The sequence below is a fragment of the Olea europaea genome, chromosome 7 (assembly GCF_002742605.1).
Source record: "Olea europaea var. sylvestris chromosome 7, O_europaea_v1, whole genome shotgun sequence".
In the NCBI taxonomy this organism is placed as follows: domain Eukaryota; kingdom Viridiplantae; phylum Streptophyta; class Magnoliopsida; order Lamiales; family Oleaceae; genus Olea; species Olea europaea.
In genome coordinates, this window is record NC_036243.1 from 4,351,724 (window position 1) to 4,372,103 (window position 20,380).

Genomic DNA, 20,380 nt, shown 5'->3' on the forward strand with positions numbered 1-20,380 from the left:
GGGACCTAGAAATAGGTCAAATCAGAACCCACTGGGATACTGTGTACACCACCGGTCCTATAGATATGACACAGCGGATTGCCGAGACTATGCGTACCGCTCCCCGCTGAAACCCCCTAGGGACAGAAATGAATCGCCCCAGGCGAACAGGCCCCCGCCCATGCACGACAACTGACGTGGGTGTGAGAAGGCTGCTCCCCGTCAAAGGGTTGTTTCCCCACAACGAAGGGAGCGTGATACGGAGAGGTCCAGGGAAGGACGTAGGCACCGAAGAAACCGACAAGCCCAGGATGAGGCCCCTATCCAGATACCATATTTGAAGGCCCATATGTCGGTGGTGATACACGAAACGCCAAAAGAAATTACACTTGGGAGGCTAAACACCTCCCTTTGGCAAGCTACATTGTAGACAGCAGCTCCGAGAGGAACCAAATTCCACCCAATGTCTTCACCCAGGAGGACGCCAAAGGAGTTCACTACCCCCACTGCGATGCACTTGTTGTGAGAGCTGTCATAGCCCGAAATGGGCTCAAGCGAATGTTAGTTGACATCGGTAGCTCTGTCAACATTCTATTCGGATCCACCTTTGATAAGATGATATTGGATCATCAGTTGACACTCACCACAACTCCTCTGTACGGATTCACCGAAGATAGCATCACTCTAAGGGGAAAGATAACACTTGCGATGGAGATGAGAGAGTCTCCCCAAACTACGATGAACTTCATGGAGTTCCTCATTGTCGACAGTCGATCGACCTACCATGGAGCATTAGGTAGGCCAGCCCTAAAAGAATTGAGAGCAGTTACCTCCATCTACCACCTATGCATAAAATTCCCAACGAAAAATGGGGTTGCAACGATGAGAAGTGACCAAAGGAGATCAAGAGTGTTATCTAAGCTCCATCAAAAAGGTAGAGCCCCGGGACGTCCATGTAATCATAGACGATATAATCAGGGCTGATGTCCCAGGTGATGCTCCCACTGAACCAGGAGATATTGATATGATTGATGCACCACCCAATCCGGAGGTATTGGTCATTGATGAGATCGATCCCCGCATAATTGAACACAAACCTCAGACATTCCCAGTTGAGGAACTTGAGAGCTTCTCGGTAGACCCCCGAGATCCATCCAGGGTGCTGAAAGTAGGCAAGGGCTTATCCAACATTTTGAAGGAAAAGATTAAGGATTTCCTAAGTAGGAACCTTGATGTCTTTGCTTGGAGGCATGAGGACATGGTAGGCATAGACCCCAAGGTTAGTTGCCACCACCTTAAAGTCGATCCAAATGTTGTCCCGCACAGATAAAAAAGGAAAGCCTCAATCTTGAAAGGTACGAGGCTCTGAAGGAAGAGGTTTAGAAGCTCATCCAAAACGGCTTCATCAGGGAGGCTACTTATCCGAGCTTGGTCTCCAACCCGATTTTAGTGAAGAAACACAATGGCAAGTGGAGGGTGTGCATCGACTTCACTAACCTCAACAGAGCTTGTTCGAAAGACAGCTTTCCTCTCCCAAGGATTGACCAACCAGTGGACTCCACGGTTGGGACAAGTCGTTGAGTTTTACGGACGCATACTCCGGTTACAACAAAATACCCATGCACCCGGCCGATGAGGAGCACACCTCTTTCGTCACAGACCGAGGCCTTTATTGTTATAGGATAATGCCCTTCGGGTTGAAAAATGCCAGAGCAACTTACCAAAAGCTCGTCAACAAAATGTTTACAGACCTCATCGGCAAGACAATGGAGGTATACGTAGATGACATGTTGGTGTAAAGTTTGGAGGCTGAGGATCACATAACGCACCTCAACAACACCTTCCAAATCTTGAGAAGATATAGGATGAGGCTCAACCCCCTCAAGTGCGCCTTCGGAGTGGCCTCCGACAAATTTTTAGGATACATGGTCAATCAATGTGGAATTGAAGCCAACCCTGAAAAGATTGAGACCCTATACAAGATGAGGTCCCCCCAAAAGCCAAAGGAGGTGCAAAGTTTGACTGGGCGAGTGGCCGCACTTAGCCGTTTCGTCTCCAAATCTACAGATAAATGCCTCCCATCTTTTAAAGTGCTGAAAGCTGGGAAGAAATTTCAATAGAACGAGGAATGTGAAGAGGCCAAGGCTTGAAAAGGCACCTGAGGCAGGCCCCCTACTTTCCAAATCGAAACCCGATAAGATCCTACAGCTATATCTGGCCGTCTCCAATGAGGCCATCAGTTCGGTTCTAACCCGAGAAGAAGGGACCACCTAACTTCCCGTTTACTATAAAAGTAAAGCATTCCTATCGCCGAAAACCCATTACCCCGATATGGAGAAGCTCGCTTTGGCCTTGATTACGGCCTCCAGGAAATTGAGACCATACTTCCAAGCTCATACCATCCATGTGCTGACAAACTTTCCCCTAAGGCAAGTGTTCCAAAAGCCCGATGCCTCAGCAAGATTATTCAAGTGGGCAGTGAAGCTAAGTGAATTTGACCTCATGTTAAAGGCTAGGGCAGCCATCAAAGGTCAAGGCTTAGTTGACTTTGTGGCAGAATTCGCCAATTTACCCGAGGTAGATGAAATCATGGAACCCGCCGAGCCCCCTACATGGAACTTATTCGTTGATGGGTCGGTCGGGGATGCCGGCTCAGGTGCTGGAGTTATCCTCATCAGTCGTGAAGGTCACAAGCTAAACTCAGCGGTGAGGTTCAAGTTGAAAGCCACTAACAATGTATCAGAATATGTGGCATTTCTTACAAGCCTCGACTGGCCAAGGAAATGCAAGTAAAGAGGCTACTCATCAGCAGTAACTCCCAGCTGGTTATTAGCTAAGTGAATGGTAACTTCTCAGCCAAGGACAAAACGATGGTTTTCTACTTGAAAATGGTGATGAACCTCATCCCATCCTTTGAAAAGTTTGAACTAACCCAGATCCCTCGCATCGAAAACTCTCATGCGGATGCACTCTCCAAACTTAGTAGTAGCAAGGATTCAGAACTACTCACAGTAGTACCTATAGAACACTTCCTCCTGCCGTCAACCGAGGCCCCCAATGTAATGTGGGTCGTTGGAACTCCGACTTGGATGCAACCAATCATAGAATACCTCAAAGACCAGGTACTTCCCACTAACAAGCATGGGGCCTACAAGCTAAGGAGGAGGTCAGCCCACTTCCTCTTCGTTGATGATGTTCTCTATAAGAGGAGCTTCTCTTCCCCACTCTTACGATGCGTTGGAGGAGAAGAGTCTACTTAAATATTAAGAGAAGTCCATGAGGGCGTGTGCGGCAATCACTCCGGAGGTCTATCTTTGGCATAAAAGATATTGAGGCAGGGGTACTACTGGCCTACCCTGAAAAGGGATGCCCTCGAGTTTGTACGAAAGTGTGACAAATGCCAACGATTCTCTTCGGTACAAAGACAACCATTGCAGGATTTGACCGTGGTCTCCAGCCCTTGGCTTTTCTCGAAATGGGGTATAGACCTCATAGGTCCTCTACCGAAAGGTAGAGGATGTGCAAGCTTTGCAATTGTGGCCATTGATTACTTTACGAAATGGGTCGAGGCTGAACTACTGAAAAAATCACAGAAGCCAATACTTCCAAGTTCTTGTGGAAGAATATTATATGTCGGTTCGGGATTCCCTACTCAATCGTCTCAGACAATGGTAGACAATTCGACAACAAGAAGGTCAGAGCACTATGCAAAGAACTCGGCATCAAGAAGCATTTCTCCAAGCCTCACCACCCACAAGCAAATGGCCAAGTTGAGGCCATGAACAAAACAATCAAACACATCCTGAAAAGGAAGCTTGATGTGTCAAAAGGGGCCTGGGTGGACGAGCTGCCACAAGTTCTTTGGGCAATCCGAACCACCACGAGGACCCCAACCGGGGAAACACATTTTCTCATAGCGTATGATACTGAGGCGATGAGCCCCGTTGAGGTCGGACTTCCGTCTCCAAGATGTCTGCATTTTAGTGAAATAACAAACGATGAGCTTCGAAGGTGCGACCTTGACTTCATCGAAGAGAGAAGAGATGACTCCCAGTTGAAGCTCGGCACATACCAAAGGAAGATGACAAAGTACTTCAACTCAAAAGTAAAGAAGAGATCATTACAAGTCAACAATTTGGTCCTTAGGAAAATCTTCCTCTCCTCAAAAGAACCTGGTTCCGGTTCCCTGGGTCTGAACTGGGAAAGACCATATAAATTCAGAGAAGAAATCCAATCTGGGACTTACTGGATTGAAGACATGAACGATAAGGTCCAACCCCGTCCATAGAACATCGAGCACCTCAGAATCTATTACCAATGAATGTACTACCTCGCTGGACGATCTTTCCCAGCTCTTGTAACATTTCTATAGTTCAATAAAATTTGATGATTAAATTAACGTGTTGTATTACTTCCTCACCTCAGAGGAGAGGCCAACGTCCCATCTCTGGGCCACCTCGCTTGAACTTCGAGATGCATGCACATGCCTCCCTTTGGCGAGGATGAATGTCAAGGAAAAAAGCCTCAACATGGCTGCACCATCCACCATGTTGGGAAGTGTCATCATTTCAGAGAAGAGGCCAGCATCCCATCTCTGGGCCACCTCGCTAGAACTCTAAGGCGCATGCACATGCCTCCCTTTGGCAAGGATGATGCCAAGGAAAGAAGTCTCAATATGGCTGCACCATCCAACATGTTGGGAAGCGTCGTCACCTCGGAGGAGAGGCCAGTGTCCCATCTCTGGGCTACCTCACTTGAACTCCAAGGCGCATGCACATACCTCCCTTTGGCGAGGCTGAACACCAAAGGAAGAAGCCTCAACATGGTTGCACCATCCACCATGTTGGGAAGTGTCGTCACCTCGGAGAAGAGGTCAGCGTCGCATCTCTGGGCCACCTCGCTTGAACTCCAAGGCGCATGCACATGCCTCCCTTTGCCGAGGCTGAACGCCAAGGAAAGAAGCCTCAACATGGCTGCACCATCCACCATGTTGGGAAGAGAGGCCAGCGTCCATCTCTGGGCCACCTCGCCTGAACTCCGAGGCTCATACACTTGGATCAGAATAATATTACCAATTCGGCTGCAACGATTTATTATTAAGATCTCTTCAGGTTACAGTTATTAAGCTTAAGTACAATTCATTTGCTTAAGTCCAATATTGGTCATAGCTCGTGAGGCTTGCATACAATTCATCTGTTCAAGTGATTGGAGTTAGGATCCTAGTTAAAGTTATTTAGTCCTCCAATCAACATTACGTTCAATTACTTAACGAGGCCAACACACTTAAGAGAAAGAAACAATATTGAATGAAAAACACATTATATTGATTTTCAACTGATATTACAAAAGGGGGGCTTGAGGCCAGTACATCATGGGTAACTGAAAAGAAAACTATCCTAAGCTTGGGAAGATGATGGAGGTGCCTCAGCAACTGGGACTTCCGTAGATTGAGCATCAGAATTTGCTTCTTCTGCCTCTGCTACTACTTCATCTCCCACCACTTTATCAGCTGGGGTTTGAGGCACTTTCTCCACAAACTCCAACCTGAGTTGCGACAGATCCTGATTAGGATATTACTCCTCAGCCCGTTCCATCACTTCGGCATAAGCAAGGTTCCTCCAATAAGTGCTGAAGCTCTGGTACCTTGCGATATTGTGGAAGTTGGCGATGTAGTCTTTCACTGCCTCCTCCCTTACATTTTGGGCTTCCTCCCTAGCGTAGGTTGCGTCATCGATGTACCGCTTAATTTGGCTCTCAATATACTTGTATAAATCTTGGCCCCCTACCAACTCCCTGTTAGTCTTCTCCAAGGCTTTGGCTTCACCTTCTGGTAGTCATTGGAAACCTCCACCTTCTTAGTCAAAGAGGTAACCTCACACTAGGACTCATGTACCTCCCTCTTCAATGCCTCTATCTAAGCCAAGGCAAACTCCAGCTTGGCCGATTCTTCAAGTTTTTGGGCCCTAGCTTCTTCAGCCTCGGCCCTAGCTGCCTTCAGCTCCTCTACAAGGGAGGCAGCCTTCCTCTCAGAGGACTGCGTCCTCGTCTGAAAGTTGGTGAGGGCCTCCCTGCACTCCAGTGCGAGGTCAAAGGTCCTAACACTTTGGCTCACAAGAGCCCTCATCAAGTCCGTTGCATCATAGGTAGAGGCGTGCAGCTGCCACCGATCTATCCAGAATTTATAAAAATTTTAGTAGCGCTTCGGATCTCAAGTGGCAGGGCCTCCACCAAAGCTGGGGCCAGAGGCTCCTCCCTGCCGAAAAAGAAGCTCGAAGACTTCCTTTATACTCGAGCAGGCTTCTGTTTGGCAGCCTCCTCCTCGGCCACCTCAGCCTGCCTCCTTGCAGCCTCCTCCCTCGCCTCTTTAGCTTCAACACGCCTAACCATTTCAATAATAACCGCTTTCAAGGCGGCTTCCAGTAGCTTCAGCTTCCTGACTTTCTTGCCTTGGGACACAGAACTCCCAAATTTGTCGAACGAGCTAAAGACGTGCACAAGCTTCCTCTTCTTAGGCTCCTCAGGGACTTTCTCCTTTTCCCGAGGCTCCTTGGACTTTTCTGGCCTCTAGGGGGTTCCCTCTTCAGAAGCCCGCGATGTGCTGTCCTTGGAGAGATGCTCCACTCTGCCTCGGACCTCCTTAGCGCTAGTTGACCCCGGCTTCAGGGGCCTCGCCTTCACAATAGAGGTTGTCTTAAGTATGGACGCCATGTCAGGAGCTGGGTACTCCTTCCTCTCAAACTTGTCTGCAGAACACAGCTTGTCAGAATCAAAATGAAAACACAAAAATATATAAGTGTGGGAGCTTCATACCCATGGAGGCCATTAGCTCAAAGTCGGGGAAATAACGACTTCTGTCGATGAGGTAGTTGAAGTGGCGAAGCTTCAGAGGTCTCTTATAAATGTCCTCTATCACCTCAAACTCCTCCTTGCTCAGCTCAAAGCTCGTACTACTATCTGCAAAGGACGCTTTAACGGTTAGAAAAATAAAATTTTTGATACAGATTACAAACTTGGGCTGGGAGACTCATGAGTTTCGTAGTACTAGGTCAGTACTGTGCAAGCCAGGGCTTTGTCCCCCTCTACTGCCTACCACCTGCCTCGCACCCAGAACCACGACTCCTTTCATCCCTTGATGGAAGAAGGAAGTGCCACCGCAAATGATGCATGAGCCCCCCCAAGGACTTAGGTAATACCACCCCTTCGACTCCTTCCTATTATCCTAGGCTGGAATAGGGTCATGAAGACACGGAGAGGCATGTCCTCCCCAAGTGATACTTCCTTTCACAGGAAGTACGAGCCGACCAACTGGCTCCACCCGTTTGGTAGAAACTTGGTCGATGACAGCATGAAGTTTCTCAGTACCACCCTAAAGAAGGGTTGCAGAGGAAGATGCATACCTGCCTTAAACAGGTATTCACTCACTGCCACACAGCCCGGCCTTGGATAACAGGCCCGCTCATGGGCTTTGAGAACTAACATTTCCATATAGTGAGGCACACAGTACCTCTCCCTAATCTCCCCTAGCCTCCTCCTTGTCATATTTGAAGGCACCTTAGACGCCCCCCACTCTTCACTATAGTCTACTGGCTCCTCAGTCATGGCATACCTATCCACCTAGGAATCCTCCCTATGACTGACCCCATGGCCTAATGACGCTACAGTGACCAACTCACTACCTGAAGTGGACTCCATCTCAGAAATGATTAAGAACGCGGTTAAAGGAGGATTTTCTGTGAAAAATACCTACTGAAAAACTACGCGAACAGAGTATGCTGGAAAAGCAGTGAAGGAACTTACCTCAACACCGGAATATTTAAGTTCTAAGAAAAGAAATCAGATTGCAAGTGCTGGAAAATCCAGAAAAAGGAAGTTCTCTCGCCTTTTAAAAAGGGCTAGGACGAACCCCCACTATCAGATCGAATCTCATTCAATCTGAACCCTTCATTTTAAAGCAAATCTGAGGTGTAGAATTCAAACGGTTTTTCAAACCTACGCCTCAGATTTAAGCGTGTCTCCCATGCACCTCAGCCAATGCGTCTACTTCTAGAAGCTCCAGCTGTTCTAATAATTACGATTTTAATTCGAAGGCAGCAGGCGCCTTGGAAGTTGCAACGGTTCAGCCACCTTTCCTCGAAAACATGCGCAAAATATCAAATCATTGGCACAACTGCCAAAGAACAATTATTGTCAATGAACCTCGGCTTCACCTTCAATATTCAGCCATCAAGCCTCACAGGTTCGGTTCCCCAACCACCTCAACTTCACCTTCAACATTCAGCCATCAAGCCTCGCAAGTTCGATTCCCCAACTACCTTGGCTTCACCTTCAACATTCAGGCAGGTTCGATTCCCCAACCACCTCGACTTCACCTTCAACATTCAGCCATTAAGCCTCGTAGGTTCGATTTCCCAACCACCTCGGCTTCACCTTCAACATTCTGCCATCAAGCCTCGCTGGTTCGATTTCCCAACCACCTCGGCCTCACTTTCAACATTCAACCATCAAGCCTCGCAAGTTCGGTTCCCCAACCACCTCGGCTTCACCTTCAACATTCACCCATCAAGCCTCGCAGGTTCGGCTCCCCAACTACCTCGGCTCATCTCTATCTTTCAGTTCTCCCAAGCCTCACACATTCACTTCATGCTACCACCTCAGCTTCTTCATCATTCACCCGCAACAGCACATTCCTAACTCCAACCATGATATAAATATCCATACTTGGACTTGGGGAACTATTATTTATGGTTCAAAAATTCTTTCAAATTTTACCCAACCCACTGGCTTTACTTCATTAAAGTCTACGCATTACATAAATATCTATACTTGGACTTTGGGGACTATTGTTACGTGTTGTCATACTTGGCCAACCTACTTAGGCCTGTGGCCCACTCAATCATAACCACGTGGCGCTCTAGCCAAGATGTAATGTATGGCCAAGGCCCTTCATGCTGAGGCCCATATGCCGAGGCCTGTGAAGATAGCCGAAGCCCTAAAGCGGAAGTACTACGTGAGTGACAGAAGCCTCCGAACCATGGAGGAATGTCTTTCATGATCACTTCTCTCAAGAGATCTTCTACATAAAGATCTTGTTAGAATGATTGATGGAACGTTTGTCATAAGTGTACAAGTCTTGTCATTAGCATTGGGGTTCTACATAAACAATAAATACGCAGCAAGCTAGCAAATCAAGGACGATGCCTAGGATTGGATGTTTGGATTAAAGAGATAAGGCCATGTGCCACCTCATCCAAGAGCTGCCATTTCACATGTACCACTATAAATACTTTCCTTGTGTAACATTCAAGGGTTAATGCAAGAATCAATACAAGAAACCATACTTTACTCTCTCTTTCATATTGCCTTACAATAGCATATAGATTCATACATATTTACATGCACATTCATGAGCACTGATTGGTAATTATTGTACAATCGGATTACGAACATCCCGTCGAATTCCGAACGTTCTCGTCCCGCGTCGTTGACCTACTCCCCTGCCCCTAATCCGTTCATTCTAGACCGTCCACGTGTCTTAAACGTGTAGGACTTTCACTCACGTGTGTGCGGGTGGGTCCGGCATCTGTTGGCAACATTTTTTGGGATCAACAATAGATTTCCATTAATACACTACGAAAAGGCTCTAAACAGTCATGAGAAGTTGGGAGCTTTCCACGAAAAGGAATCAGAATTCCAACTAAAATATCAGCCTTAACGACTTATATTCTTGTGCATGGTTCATAACCATGTATATGCATGGTTCAAGACATTTGGCTTCGGCTTCTGCAAAGCATGGTTCAAGCACATAGAGATTTTCAAGCTATGCGTGCGCATTGCCCATCCGCCCTTTATTGTGTTGATTCTCTTCGATTTTATGTTTTTAAGTAGTATTGAAATATGTCCTTATACTACGACAAATAATATTTGTGCATTAACGACCCATACACTTAGTGCTCAATGAATCCTGTCCCTGTCAAAATAGGCTCATTCACTCTTATTGGCAATAGAGCGGATTCTATGTGGTTCAGCCATTCTGTGTGCCGCCATGCCATGGATTTTCCTCCAAATTATCTCGTGTCCCTGTTAAGTTCAACGCTGGATGAGTTCGAAGAACCCATCTCGTTCATTTTATTTTCTTGTTTAAATGGGATGGAGTAATGAAAACTTGCCCTGCCCCGCCCCGCTCCCGATCCCGATCCCAAGATAGAGGAAAAAATAACTCTTATCCCATTCCACCAAACTAACTAGGCTAGGAATTTTTGCGCCTTTTGGGATAGGGCGGATTTTTTTTATTTTTTATTTTTTTGCCCCATAGTGATATACAAGGTATTATCAATATGCCTATGAAAATAAAAATCAATGACATTTAAGAATATGTTAACATTATTTTGAAATAGTGTCTTTTAACAAAACGCATAGTTATAGAAAGAGATAGTCGGTTTGAAATTTTTTTAATACTTTTGACAATGAATATTATGCTTGCAGTTAATTACCTTAGTTTAAATTTTTAAAGAAATTGAAAAATAAAATCCACTACATATTTGTTCTCAATGACCAAAAGTACAATCGTTGAATGTCAAAAACTATTTTAGCGTCCAATTAGAGTTGGTAAACAGGTTGTTGTCAACTTTCAATGGCAAAAAATATTTGATCATTGAATATCGAATTTTCCCCTACTTCCAACAATGGATGCAATTATTTGTTGTTACAATATTAACAACCAAAAACTATGGTCGTTGAATATCTATAGATATTTCAGCGAAATTTCTTGATTTGGTGTCCACTCACAAATCAATTTTAATTTGGTCATATAAAATATAGGATTAACAACTAATTTTTCGATTGTTATAACATATTTCCAACCAATTCTAAATTCGATTGTTCATCATCCATTTTCTACAATCAAACATATCATTTAATTGTAGAAAACAGTTTTGAACAATCGATTAATTTGGTTGTTAAAATATTAGTTGTAAATATCATTTTTCCATTATTATATATATATATATATATATATAAAATTCGACCTGCACGATTGCATGTGACAAAAAAAATGTAAGTATATTTATGATAATCGTGCACGTATCAAGATTTAGATAGCAAAGTATGTTTAACTAAATGAAGGTCGATCGCAAATATAAAGAAGGTGTACCATTGGATATAGCAAGAATGAGGGTGTGGGGACCCATGAAATGCATCAATGACCCTATGGCGGAGACAAGACATCCTTTGCGACTTCCTTTCACAACCGTAACAGAGTCATCACTCTGATCTGTTATACAAAAGAGATGCTTTGCTTTATATATATATATATATATATCCAATTCTCTTATCCATATAGTTTTGAATAAATATACAACATTTTTCTTGAGTAGAAATTTACTAAAAATATATTTGATTAAAAGAGTAAATTTGAGCCTAAAACTTATGAGATTAACTTTTTATTCCTTATAATTGGCAACAAAAATTTGGTGCCACAAATTCAGTCCTCAAGCATTGTATACTTGAAGGGTTAAATCCAGCAACATCAACATCTTGGTTGGTTAATCGTTTTTTGAGATGGTCGATAGATATACAAAGTCAAAAGTAAATTTATTCAATGGAAGAATATATAGGTCTAACTGTAATTCGAACTATTTTTAACTGCATGCGTGGAAAGTGGTTTAAAACTCTTAATTCTATTTCGGGGTTTTTAATTTACTCGAATTTTTTTTTTTTTTTTTTTTTTTTGTCTCTCTCTCAAAATGTTACAATCCCTTGGCCGTTTTAAAAATAATGTACTGCATTAAAATACAATGTACTGCTAATCATTAAAAAAAAAAAAAAAAGAGTCATATGGTTAGAAATAACAAAAAAGTTCTCCTATATCAAAAGCACGATCTTGATACATAATTTTAAAATAATGCATTATTCTATTTTTTATAAATATGGACCAAACATGCCATTATTGTTCACATTGAGTGTCTTGAAATTTAATTTGCAGCCCGCATTAAATTTTATGAAAGTATGTTTAAGGACGCAATCCCAAGTCACCCAATAAGTTAGTAAATATTCATCATGCGTATAGAAATGAGCTTCTTTACAAGCATAAGAGGTCGAAAAAGTTTACCAGATTTTCTATCCTTTAGTTATTCATAATAATATACGTTTTTCTATGGAACTTATGTCCAATTCACATTGCTTTTTTGAGGCACTTTTTACTTATTTTCAAGGGCATTGCATGTGATTATTTTTGACCTCTACATAAACTATACCGTATGGTAACATGATAATTTCACGACCTACCTTTTGTCTGCAAGTGCCAAAGTTACAGTTAATGGTTTTGACAGTATGACGGGTGTGTTTTATACACTTATTTATGTATTTAAAATTATATATTGCTTTTATAGGTGAAATCGATCTTTAGATAAGATAAATAAAACTCTACAAAAACTAAAAAGGTGTAAAGAATCTAGATATCCTTTACTAAAATAAATAGATAGGTAAATTAAACCAGCTACTTATGCAAGAATCAATTTAATTATGTTCGAGCGATGTCAATCTTTCATTAATCAACATCCTAAGCTTGTAAATCTTGTTATCTTCAGAATGCTTTATATTTGAAGATAGTATTCCATTGTTAGGCAAAGTTGAATGTGGTACAATTACTACATTCCTCGTGAAGGAGATATTGTATGTAGCCCATCAACTTAGTTTTGTTTGTCTATCATTATACCACATTACTTTTTTCTACTGTACTCATTTTCAACCGCATATTCTTCATTAAAATAATATTACAAATAAATAAATAAAAACTTTTCCTTCTTTTTTAACCACACATTTCAACATCAATCACTATTCCATAATACATTCTTCACAAATAATGGGGTACAAACACCCCCTTAGAGGTTGGTAAAAGATAAAAATTTGTTTGGACAAACTATAGTCAAACCGGAAACGACAAGTCTGTGTCCGGTTCTACTCATGTTCTAATTGATTTTGTGTATTAAAATTGAGAACTGTGCAGTTCCAATTCTGGTTCGCGATTCTAAAACCAAGAATCAACAACCAAATTTAACTCGAAAATTTTACTTTTATTAGTGGACGGTGCAATTCAGTCATATTTAATTCGTTATGATGTTATTTACGAATTAGGACAAATTGATCCTTTAAATTTCATAAATATGCTTTTGGATTGAGATGACTCTTTAATCACTTCCAAGTTAGGATTTTCAACCCCTTAGAGTATAGAGAAATGGAAATGAGATTATACAATGTTTTTCCATGAACTCATTCAACCCAATAGTTAACTCATGTAAATTATTGCGTTTAGTTGAACTTGAGAAATGCAAATTATTAGCATCAATAAAAATCATTTTAATGAAGAATTAGATATTTAAGCAATTATAGACTAACGACTTTTATAGTTAGATATTACATTTGCATCGAAAGTGAATATGAGAACTTCAATTGAAAGAACTAGAATGGAATGAATCGGAACCAAAATCAAATAGTTCGATATCATAATTAGAAACGAAACCAATGATTCTACTTCTGATATACCATTGGTATTCGATTTGTTTCTCTTCGAACCAGACCATGCCCACAACTACCCACAATTTAGCTCCAGTTGCAGTTTTGGCCCTAGTTAATTCTGACAGGGTGGCTTGTATCCCATACTCAATTGCACATCTTATTTGTCGTGATCTACATTAATGACAGATTGGCGCCCTGACTATAGGTGAAGTAGGCAATCGTCTAAAGCTTGACTATTATGAGGACTGTCAAAACAATTATTACATATAGTTCATATAAAATTACAAACACATAAATTTCAAGTAGAATTAAACCAAACGCTGTTCAATTAGAAAACTTATTAATCTTTAATTAAAATGTAAATGTTAGGCTAGTTCGGTCTTTATTTGTAGAAGCATTTATAATTTAATTATGTAAATATCTTAGTAAATTCAATTAAAGTAGAAGATTTCATTTTGTATTCTTTAATGATACTCCAGGGGCAAACACTATTTGGTGAGTTAGTATATTTTCTAAAATACTTGAACTTGCTATTAGTGATTTAAAAAGTAAGAGTTATAATATATATAATTTTTTTTAGGATAATGTGAAATATTTGGCACTTAAAACACTATCGCCACATGTTAGGAAAGTCAAGTTAAAAGTGCCAAGCAATATATATAAGATTTCAAACATCATAAATAAAAGCCGCTTCAGAATACTTTATAAAAACATGTGATAACCTTTAGGCATTTAAATATATTAAAATTTATCTTTCAACATTAGGAATTTTGAGTTCTTGTTTGACATGGTTATTTGGTATAATATATACCAATTCTAAATAAAGTGAGTAAAATGTTGTAAAGTGAGGACATGTTTATTAATGATACCATTAGTCACTTGAAAACACTTATTTTATTTTTTAAAATACATCCAAAAATTGGATTTGAATCTGATAAGATTGCTGCTAAAGAAAATGTTGTTCAAATGGAAGTTGAAAATACTTTTCATGAAAAATGTATTATTTGTAAAAAAAAATAAGCACTTCGATGAAAATTTCAATGATGAAATAACATATTCAACTTAATAATCTTTTAGAGTTGACTGTTCATTATCTATTGATCGGACTCTTTCTTCACTTAAGTTAACGCTTAAACAATTTCAAAAAATATGAAAATATTTTTGGATATTTTTTTTAAAAGTTGATGACTGCAAATGATAATTCTTTGGAGTATTGATATAATAAGTTTGAAGAATTTTTGAAGCACAATAAAAATTCTAATATTAAGGGCAAAGGATATTTTTTGAGCTGCAATGTCATAAACTCTTACATTTGATGAACAATATCATAAGAAAGGTTGAATCGATTTGTCATGTTACCTATTGACAAGAAAGTTCTAAAATAGATTGATTTTAATTGTATACTTGTTGATTTTCTATCAAAAAATCTGGAAGAGTAATTTTATTTAGACATTTGAAAATTTTAAATTATTATTTTTATAATGTTGAATATTTTATTTAAAATTATTTCTATTAATCATATTTATTTAAATATTTATAGGGTTGCATATTTAAAGTTGGCATAAGGCTTTTAAAATCTCAGGACAGTCGAAAATGAATAAGCCTACTGTTGCCAAAAACAAGGTCGGGATATGAGAGAGAGAGAGAGAGAGAGAGAGAGAGAGAGAGAGAGAATTATTATATTGGTTAAGAAATGAAAATCATTAATCTAATAAACTGCGTGCTTTCTGGCATTGATGAAACGGAAAACAAGATGGGCTGAAAAGAAGACAGATCTGCGTACCTCAGTTGAAAAGTGAGTAAATTAGGTAACATAATTCTATCCGGAAATCAAACTGCACTTTGTACTTTGTATGACCAACAAAGAATGAATGCCGTGTGGGTCAAGTAATTAATTACCTTCTTAACTTTGTCTCTGTTCTTCTTCTTCTTCAGTTCGTTGGCCATCCATTCCTATATGTTTCTCGTACTAGGAATACTATATGTTCCAATAATTAAGAGCTAGGATTACTATCTAATTATGCGTTTGTTATGTAATTAAAATGGTCTTTTCGAGGACTTTGTATATTTCTTTTCGAATGAAATGGGGCTACTTCTTCATGGAACATCTCAATTACGTTGGCACTGCAACTAAGATTTGTCCTCAAATAAAAGCAAAAATACAATTTCACAGTCCGTAAAACCAGCAAACTATGAGCCGGCAAATCAAAATTAATAAGACTTGAATAGAAGCTCTGCACCGTAGACCACCAAGTAATGCTACATCCCCACCCCCCCCCCCCTTCCTAACTGTTTTTTTCTCTTTCTCAGTACATCAATCTGTAATAATAATGTACAAGTAGCATTACTTGTAGACCAACATGGGCTGCTAGGCATTCTACAATGCCTTTGTGTTAGATATGTGAAACTCTAATATGCATTCTTGAGATATAACGAAAACATTTTACTCATTTATACGTTTGCTCCATGGCACAGAAAACGTTTTGGAAGACAACAATGGAACCACATAGGTCGAATCACTTTCCAGCCAAAGATATTGCCAACCCTTTTCCTAAAGAGATGATGCCAACAATGTTCTGGAAGACATGAATATTATTCCAATGTAGCCTAGTGTTGTAAATTAGAAACTCTAATTATTATGCCCCCGTTTGGCCCCCATTCTTTCTAAATTTTAATGGTTAGAATGGTGTGTTTTTGAAAAATGTGTGGTTGAAAAAAAAATTATTTACGTGTAATATTATTTTATGGAAAAATGTGTGGTTGAAAATAAGAGAGAGTAAGAGAATGGAGGTCAAACAGAGGCATATATTACAAAGAGCAATAAAACTGCATTAAGGAAATAGATATAAAAGAACATATAAAATTTATAAAGGTTCACCTCAGTGTGAGACTATGTTCTTGTTGACCACCACAATAATTCAATATGATGAAAGTAAGTTTACAAGAAAAATTGCACACCCTAATTTTGTAACCTCTCTATGATACAAAACTTAATGACAACTCCCATATATAAGATCATCTACGTATGGACTTCACACAGAGACAATAATTAGACTCATGACTAGTAAGAGTACGCATGGTGATACAATTTATGGTTTAAAATTGATCAATTTTCATTGATATGAAATGATTAAAGGTATAATCTCAAGGAAAAAGATTTTATCAAATATGATATATAATATTCTTGCTAGGTTTTAAAATTCTTAGACAAATATTGATAAGAAATGGAATTCTTTATTATTTAGACATTATTATACAAATGGATAATTGTTCAATTTTATTCTCAAATAAAATATGAAAATTGACCAACTGAATTTCGATAGAAGTAACTTAAGACCAGGGAAGAACATCTTGAAAATTGACTCCATTTTTACCTTAAACTAATTAGACAATACAATATGAAAGAGTTTCAGTTATTAAAATTGTGATGTATGGAAATTTGTTGCAAACAGCAAATATGCACAATTATTTTTTCTTGAATATTCAATGTCCTTCATATGCATATGAAATCCCTTTTTTCATCAAATTTACAATATCAGTAGAAATTTCATAAATAGTTAATGACGATACTTTAGTTTAAGACTTTTGATTAAATTCTAGATTAATCCTTTCTTCAAGTCTCAATGAATTCTGCTTGCCAAGAACCTTGGTAGCATCAAAAAATTCAACCTTTTGATGTTGCCTCATTGCCTTGACTCAAACAGAAACTTATAGTTATCCCTTAAAAGTATCCCGATTCTTGACATTCTTGACAAATCGTTTTTTCCTGGAGTTTGGTGACAAGAAAATAGTGTTTCTATTAATTACATATAAACGAAAAATTGTCGCAAATAGCAAAAGGATCAACTTAGTGATTTTATGTTCTTCCTAAATGATGATTTGCTCAAAATGAGGGGGAAAAGAGGTCATGAAATATTGTTCTAAACAACAATCGAATTTTTCCTCAATAACAAAAATATTGAAAAATAGGCTTGCTTTTGCGATGGATTATATTAGTGGGGCTTGAATCTTAGGCGATGTTTGGTACATATTATTTAAAACTCATTTTTCAAGAACGCGGTCTTTCAATAAAATGATTTTTGCATGCGAACGCATAACTTTCATATTTTTTTAATCACACATTATTCAAAAATATCACTTTTCACTAAATCTCTTATAAAAAAAAATAACATTGAACATGCCATTAATGGTATTTTTAGAATTTTAGACAAGTTAATTGGACGCATTTTTAATTGTATTTTGAGTTATGTTCAATTATTTCTGCTCTAAGATAATAATTGACTATAGTACATGATCTTGATGTCATTATCATACATAGTTGAATACAAAACAAATCACCAATTGTATTAAATATAACGATTTCGAGATCCCAAAATAAAATAACGATAATCTTTCAGAACGATTATTGTTGAGTTAATTGATGATTCATACTTAAATGTCAACAGGGATGGACCCCTATTAATGATCACAACACAACCCATGTCGAGTTTGGTTGAACCAAAAATTTAGAAGTGTCCAACACTATTCACTCGTTCCTTTTTACTTCCCATTGTACTCAAAAAATGAAATTATAGGTCGTGTACAAAATATTTCATACATAGCTTGAAGTTCCTACTACTCCAAACAGGTTTTTTCTTCTCTCTCTCTCTCTCTCTCTCTCTCTCTCTCTCTCTTCTTTTTTCCTTTTTTTTTTTTTTTTTTGTCGTAAGTAAACAGTAAACATGACCAAAGATCATTAACTAAAATCTGAATGTAAAGTCACTAAATTAAGCCTATAAATAGTTCTTTGACAATGCTTCAACTCCTCATCCCATATATCTCCTCTCTCTCTCTACTACTGTTTGTCTGTGTGTCTCTCACAGGCACACAATGGCTTTCTTAGTGAATTTTCTTGCTTTTCATTTTCTCTTCACCTTTTTCCACTACTCATCATTTGCAGTCAATGTTAATTACAATGTTCAAACTTTGGGAGCAAAACCAGATGGAAAAACTGATTCCACAAAAGCATTTTTGAGAGCATGGACCTCAGCCTGTTCCTCTGCACAGCCAGCCACGATTCATGTGCCATCAGGAAGATTCTTGCTTGGTGCCACAAGTTTTTCCGGCCAAAAATGCAGAAGTCGGGCTATAACGCTACGCATTGATGGCACTCTTGTAGCTCCATCTAATTATAACACGATTGGGAACTCAGGTACCTGGATCAAGTTCAAAAGAGTGACCGGAGTTTCCGTCATTGGTGGAACCCTAGATGGCCAAGGGGCTAATTTGTGGGCTTGCAAGAATTCCGGTAGGAGTTGTCCTAAAGGATCAACGGTATGTTAACAAGACGAAAGTCGACTTTTAACTATCATTGAAATAGTACACTATTTCGGATTGAATTTTTATTTTAGTTGAAACACCATCCATACCTAGCATGATTTTTTGGCTTCTACCTCGACCCAATGTTGAGTTTGGACTTCCCAACCCATATATAAAAGATGTATAAGTGGGAGGGGCGAGACAGCCTTACCTCCAGAATTACATCAATGGAAAAGGGAGGAGCTTTAAAAAAAGCACTAAATTAGCTTTGCATGTTAAAATAGATAATATGTAGTTCATTCTACTAGCTAGTATATTCAGCCATATAAAAAAAGGGTTACCAAAAAAGTAAATGACATGATCGTATGCATGCCTATTGATTTATATTTTATAGTGAATTTGTATGTAAATTCTATTGTACTTTCTGATTGTATCTTCATTGCAGACACTGGCTTTCTACAATTCCAAAAACATTAGGATCAGTGGATTGTCTTCAATAAATAGCCAGAAGTTCCACATTCTGGTTTATGGAAGTCAAAACGCTAATCTGGTGGGAATAAAGGTTTCAGCGCCAGGAAACAGCCCAAACACTGATGGAATTCACGTGGAGAAATCAACACGAGTCAAGATTATGAACTCAAAAATTGGCACCGGCGATGATTGTGTCTCTATAGGCCCTGGAACCTCCAACCTGTGGATCGAGAACGTCGCCTGTGGCCCCGGCCATGGAATAAGGTACTAGTTTTATTACTTTGTACTTATATATAGTCCACAATGGATACATTTATGTCATCTCAAAAATTTATTTCCTACCTAAATATGTGCTATAAATTAAGTACTTTATGCCTAAGTTGATTAATTTGTACGCCTTTTGCAGCATTGGGAGTCTGGGATGGGAATTGCAAGAACCTGGAGTGCAAAATATAACAGTTAAATCAGCTACATTTACAGGAACTCAAAATGGGGTGAGGGTGAAGACATGGGCCAGGCCAAGCAAGGGATTTGTTAAATATGTTCTTTTCCAGCATATTGCAATGGTTAACGTTGAAAACCCAATAATTATAAACCAAAATTATTGTCCCGACAACAACAATTGTCCTAATCAGGTAGTAATCGCTTTTGTCGCATTATAAATTTTATTGTTACTCTTATTTCTATCAGAAAAAAATTCAAACCCCTATCCCTATCCCCGCTTATGTATATAATATCTTATCAGTTTGCCAAAAAGTCGAGAAAATTTAGAAGATTGACTGCCAATTAATTCTGAAAAAGGGTTTTGTTTTATTTTTTCAGGTTTCTGGTGTAAAGATTAATTGTCGCATTATAAATTTTATTGTTACTCTTATTTCTATCAGAAAAAAATTCAAACCCCTATCCCTATCCCCGCTTATGTATATAATATCTTATCAGTTTGCCAAAAAGTCGAGAAAATTTAGAAGATTGAACTGCCAATTAATTCTGAAAAAGGGTTTTGTTTTATTTTTTCAGGTTTCTGGTGTAAAGATTAGTGATATAACATATCAAGACATACATGGGACTTCAGCAACCGAAATTGGAATGAAATTTGATTGCAGCAAACGATATCCATGCA

The 20,380-nt window shown here is 39.0% G+C and overlaps 1 protein-coding gene across 1 annotated transcript in view; it reads left to right on the plus strand.

The window, feature by feature from the left end:
- Positions 1–18,283: 18,283 nt before the first annotated feature.
- The window catches only part of LOC111397788 (polygalacturonase-like), a 25,488-nt gene continuing 23,391 nt past the window's right edge, over positions 18,284–20,380 (plus strand). Inside the window, exons 1-4 of the mRNA XM_023024768.1 lie at positions 18,284–18,804; positions 19,235–19,524; positions 19,667–19,895; positions 20,278–20,377. Of these exons, the coding sequence (XP_022880536.1) occupies positions 18,361–18,804; positions 19,235–19,524; positions 19,667–19,895; positions 20,278–20,377 (1,063 nt within the window). The 5' untranslated portion in view covers positions 18,284–18,360. The remainder of the gene's footprint in view (positions 18,805–19,234; positions 19,525–19,666; positions 19,896–20,277; positions 20,378–20,380) is intronic.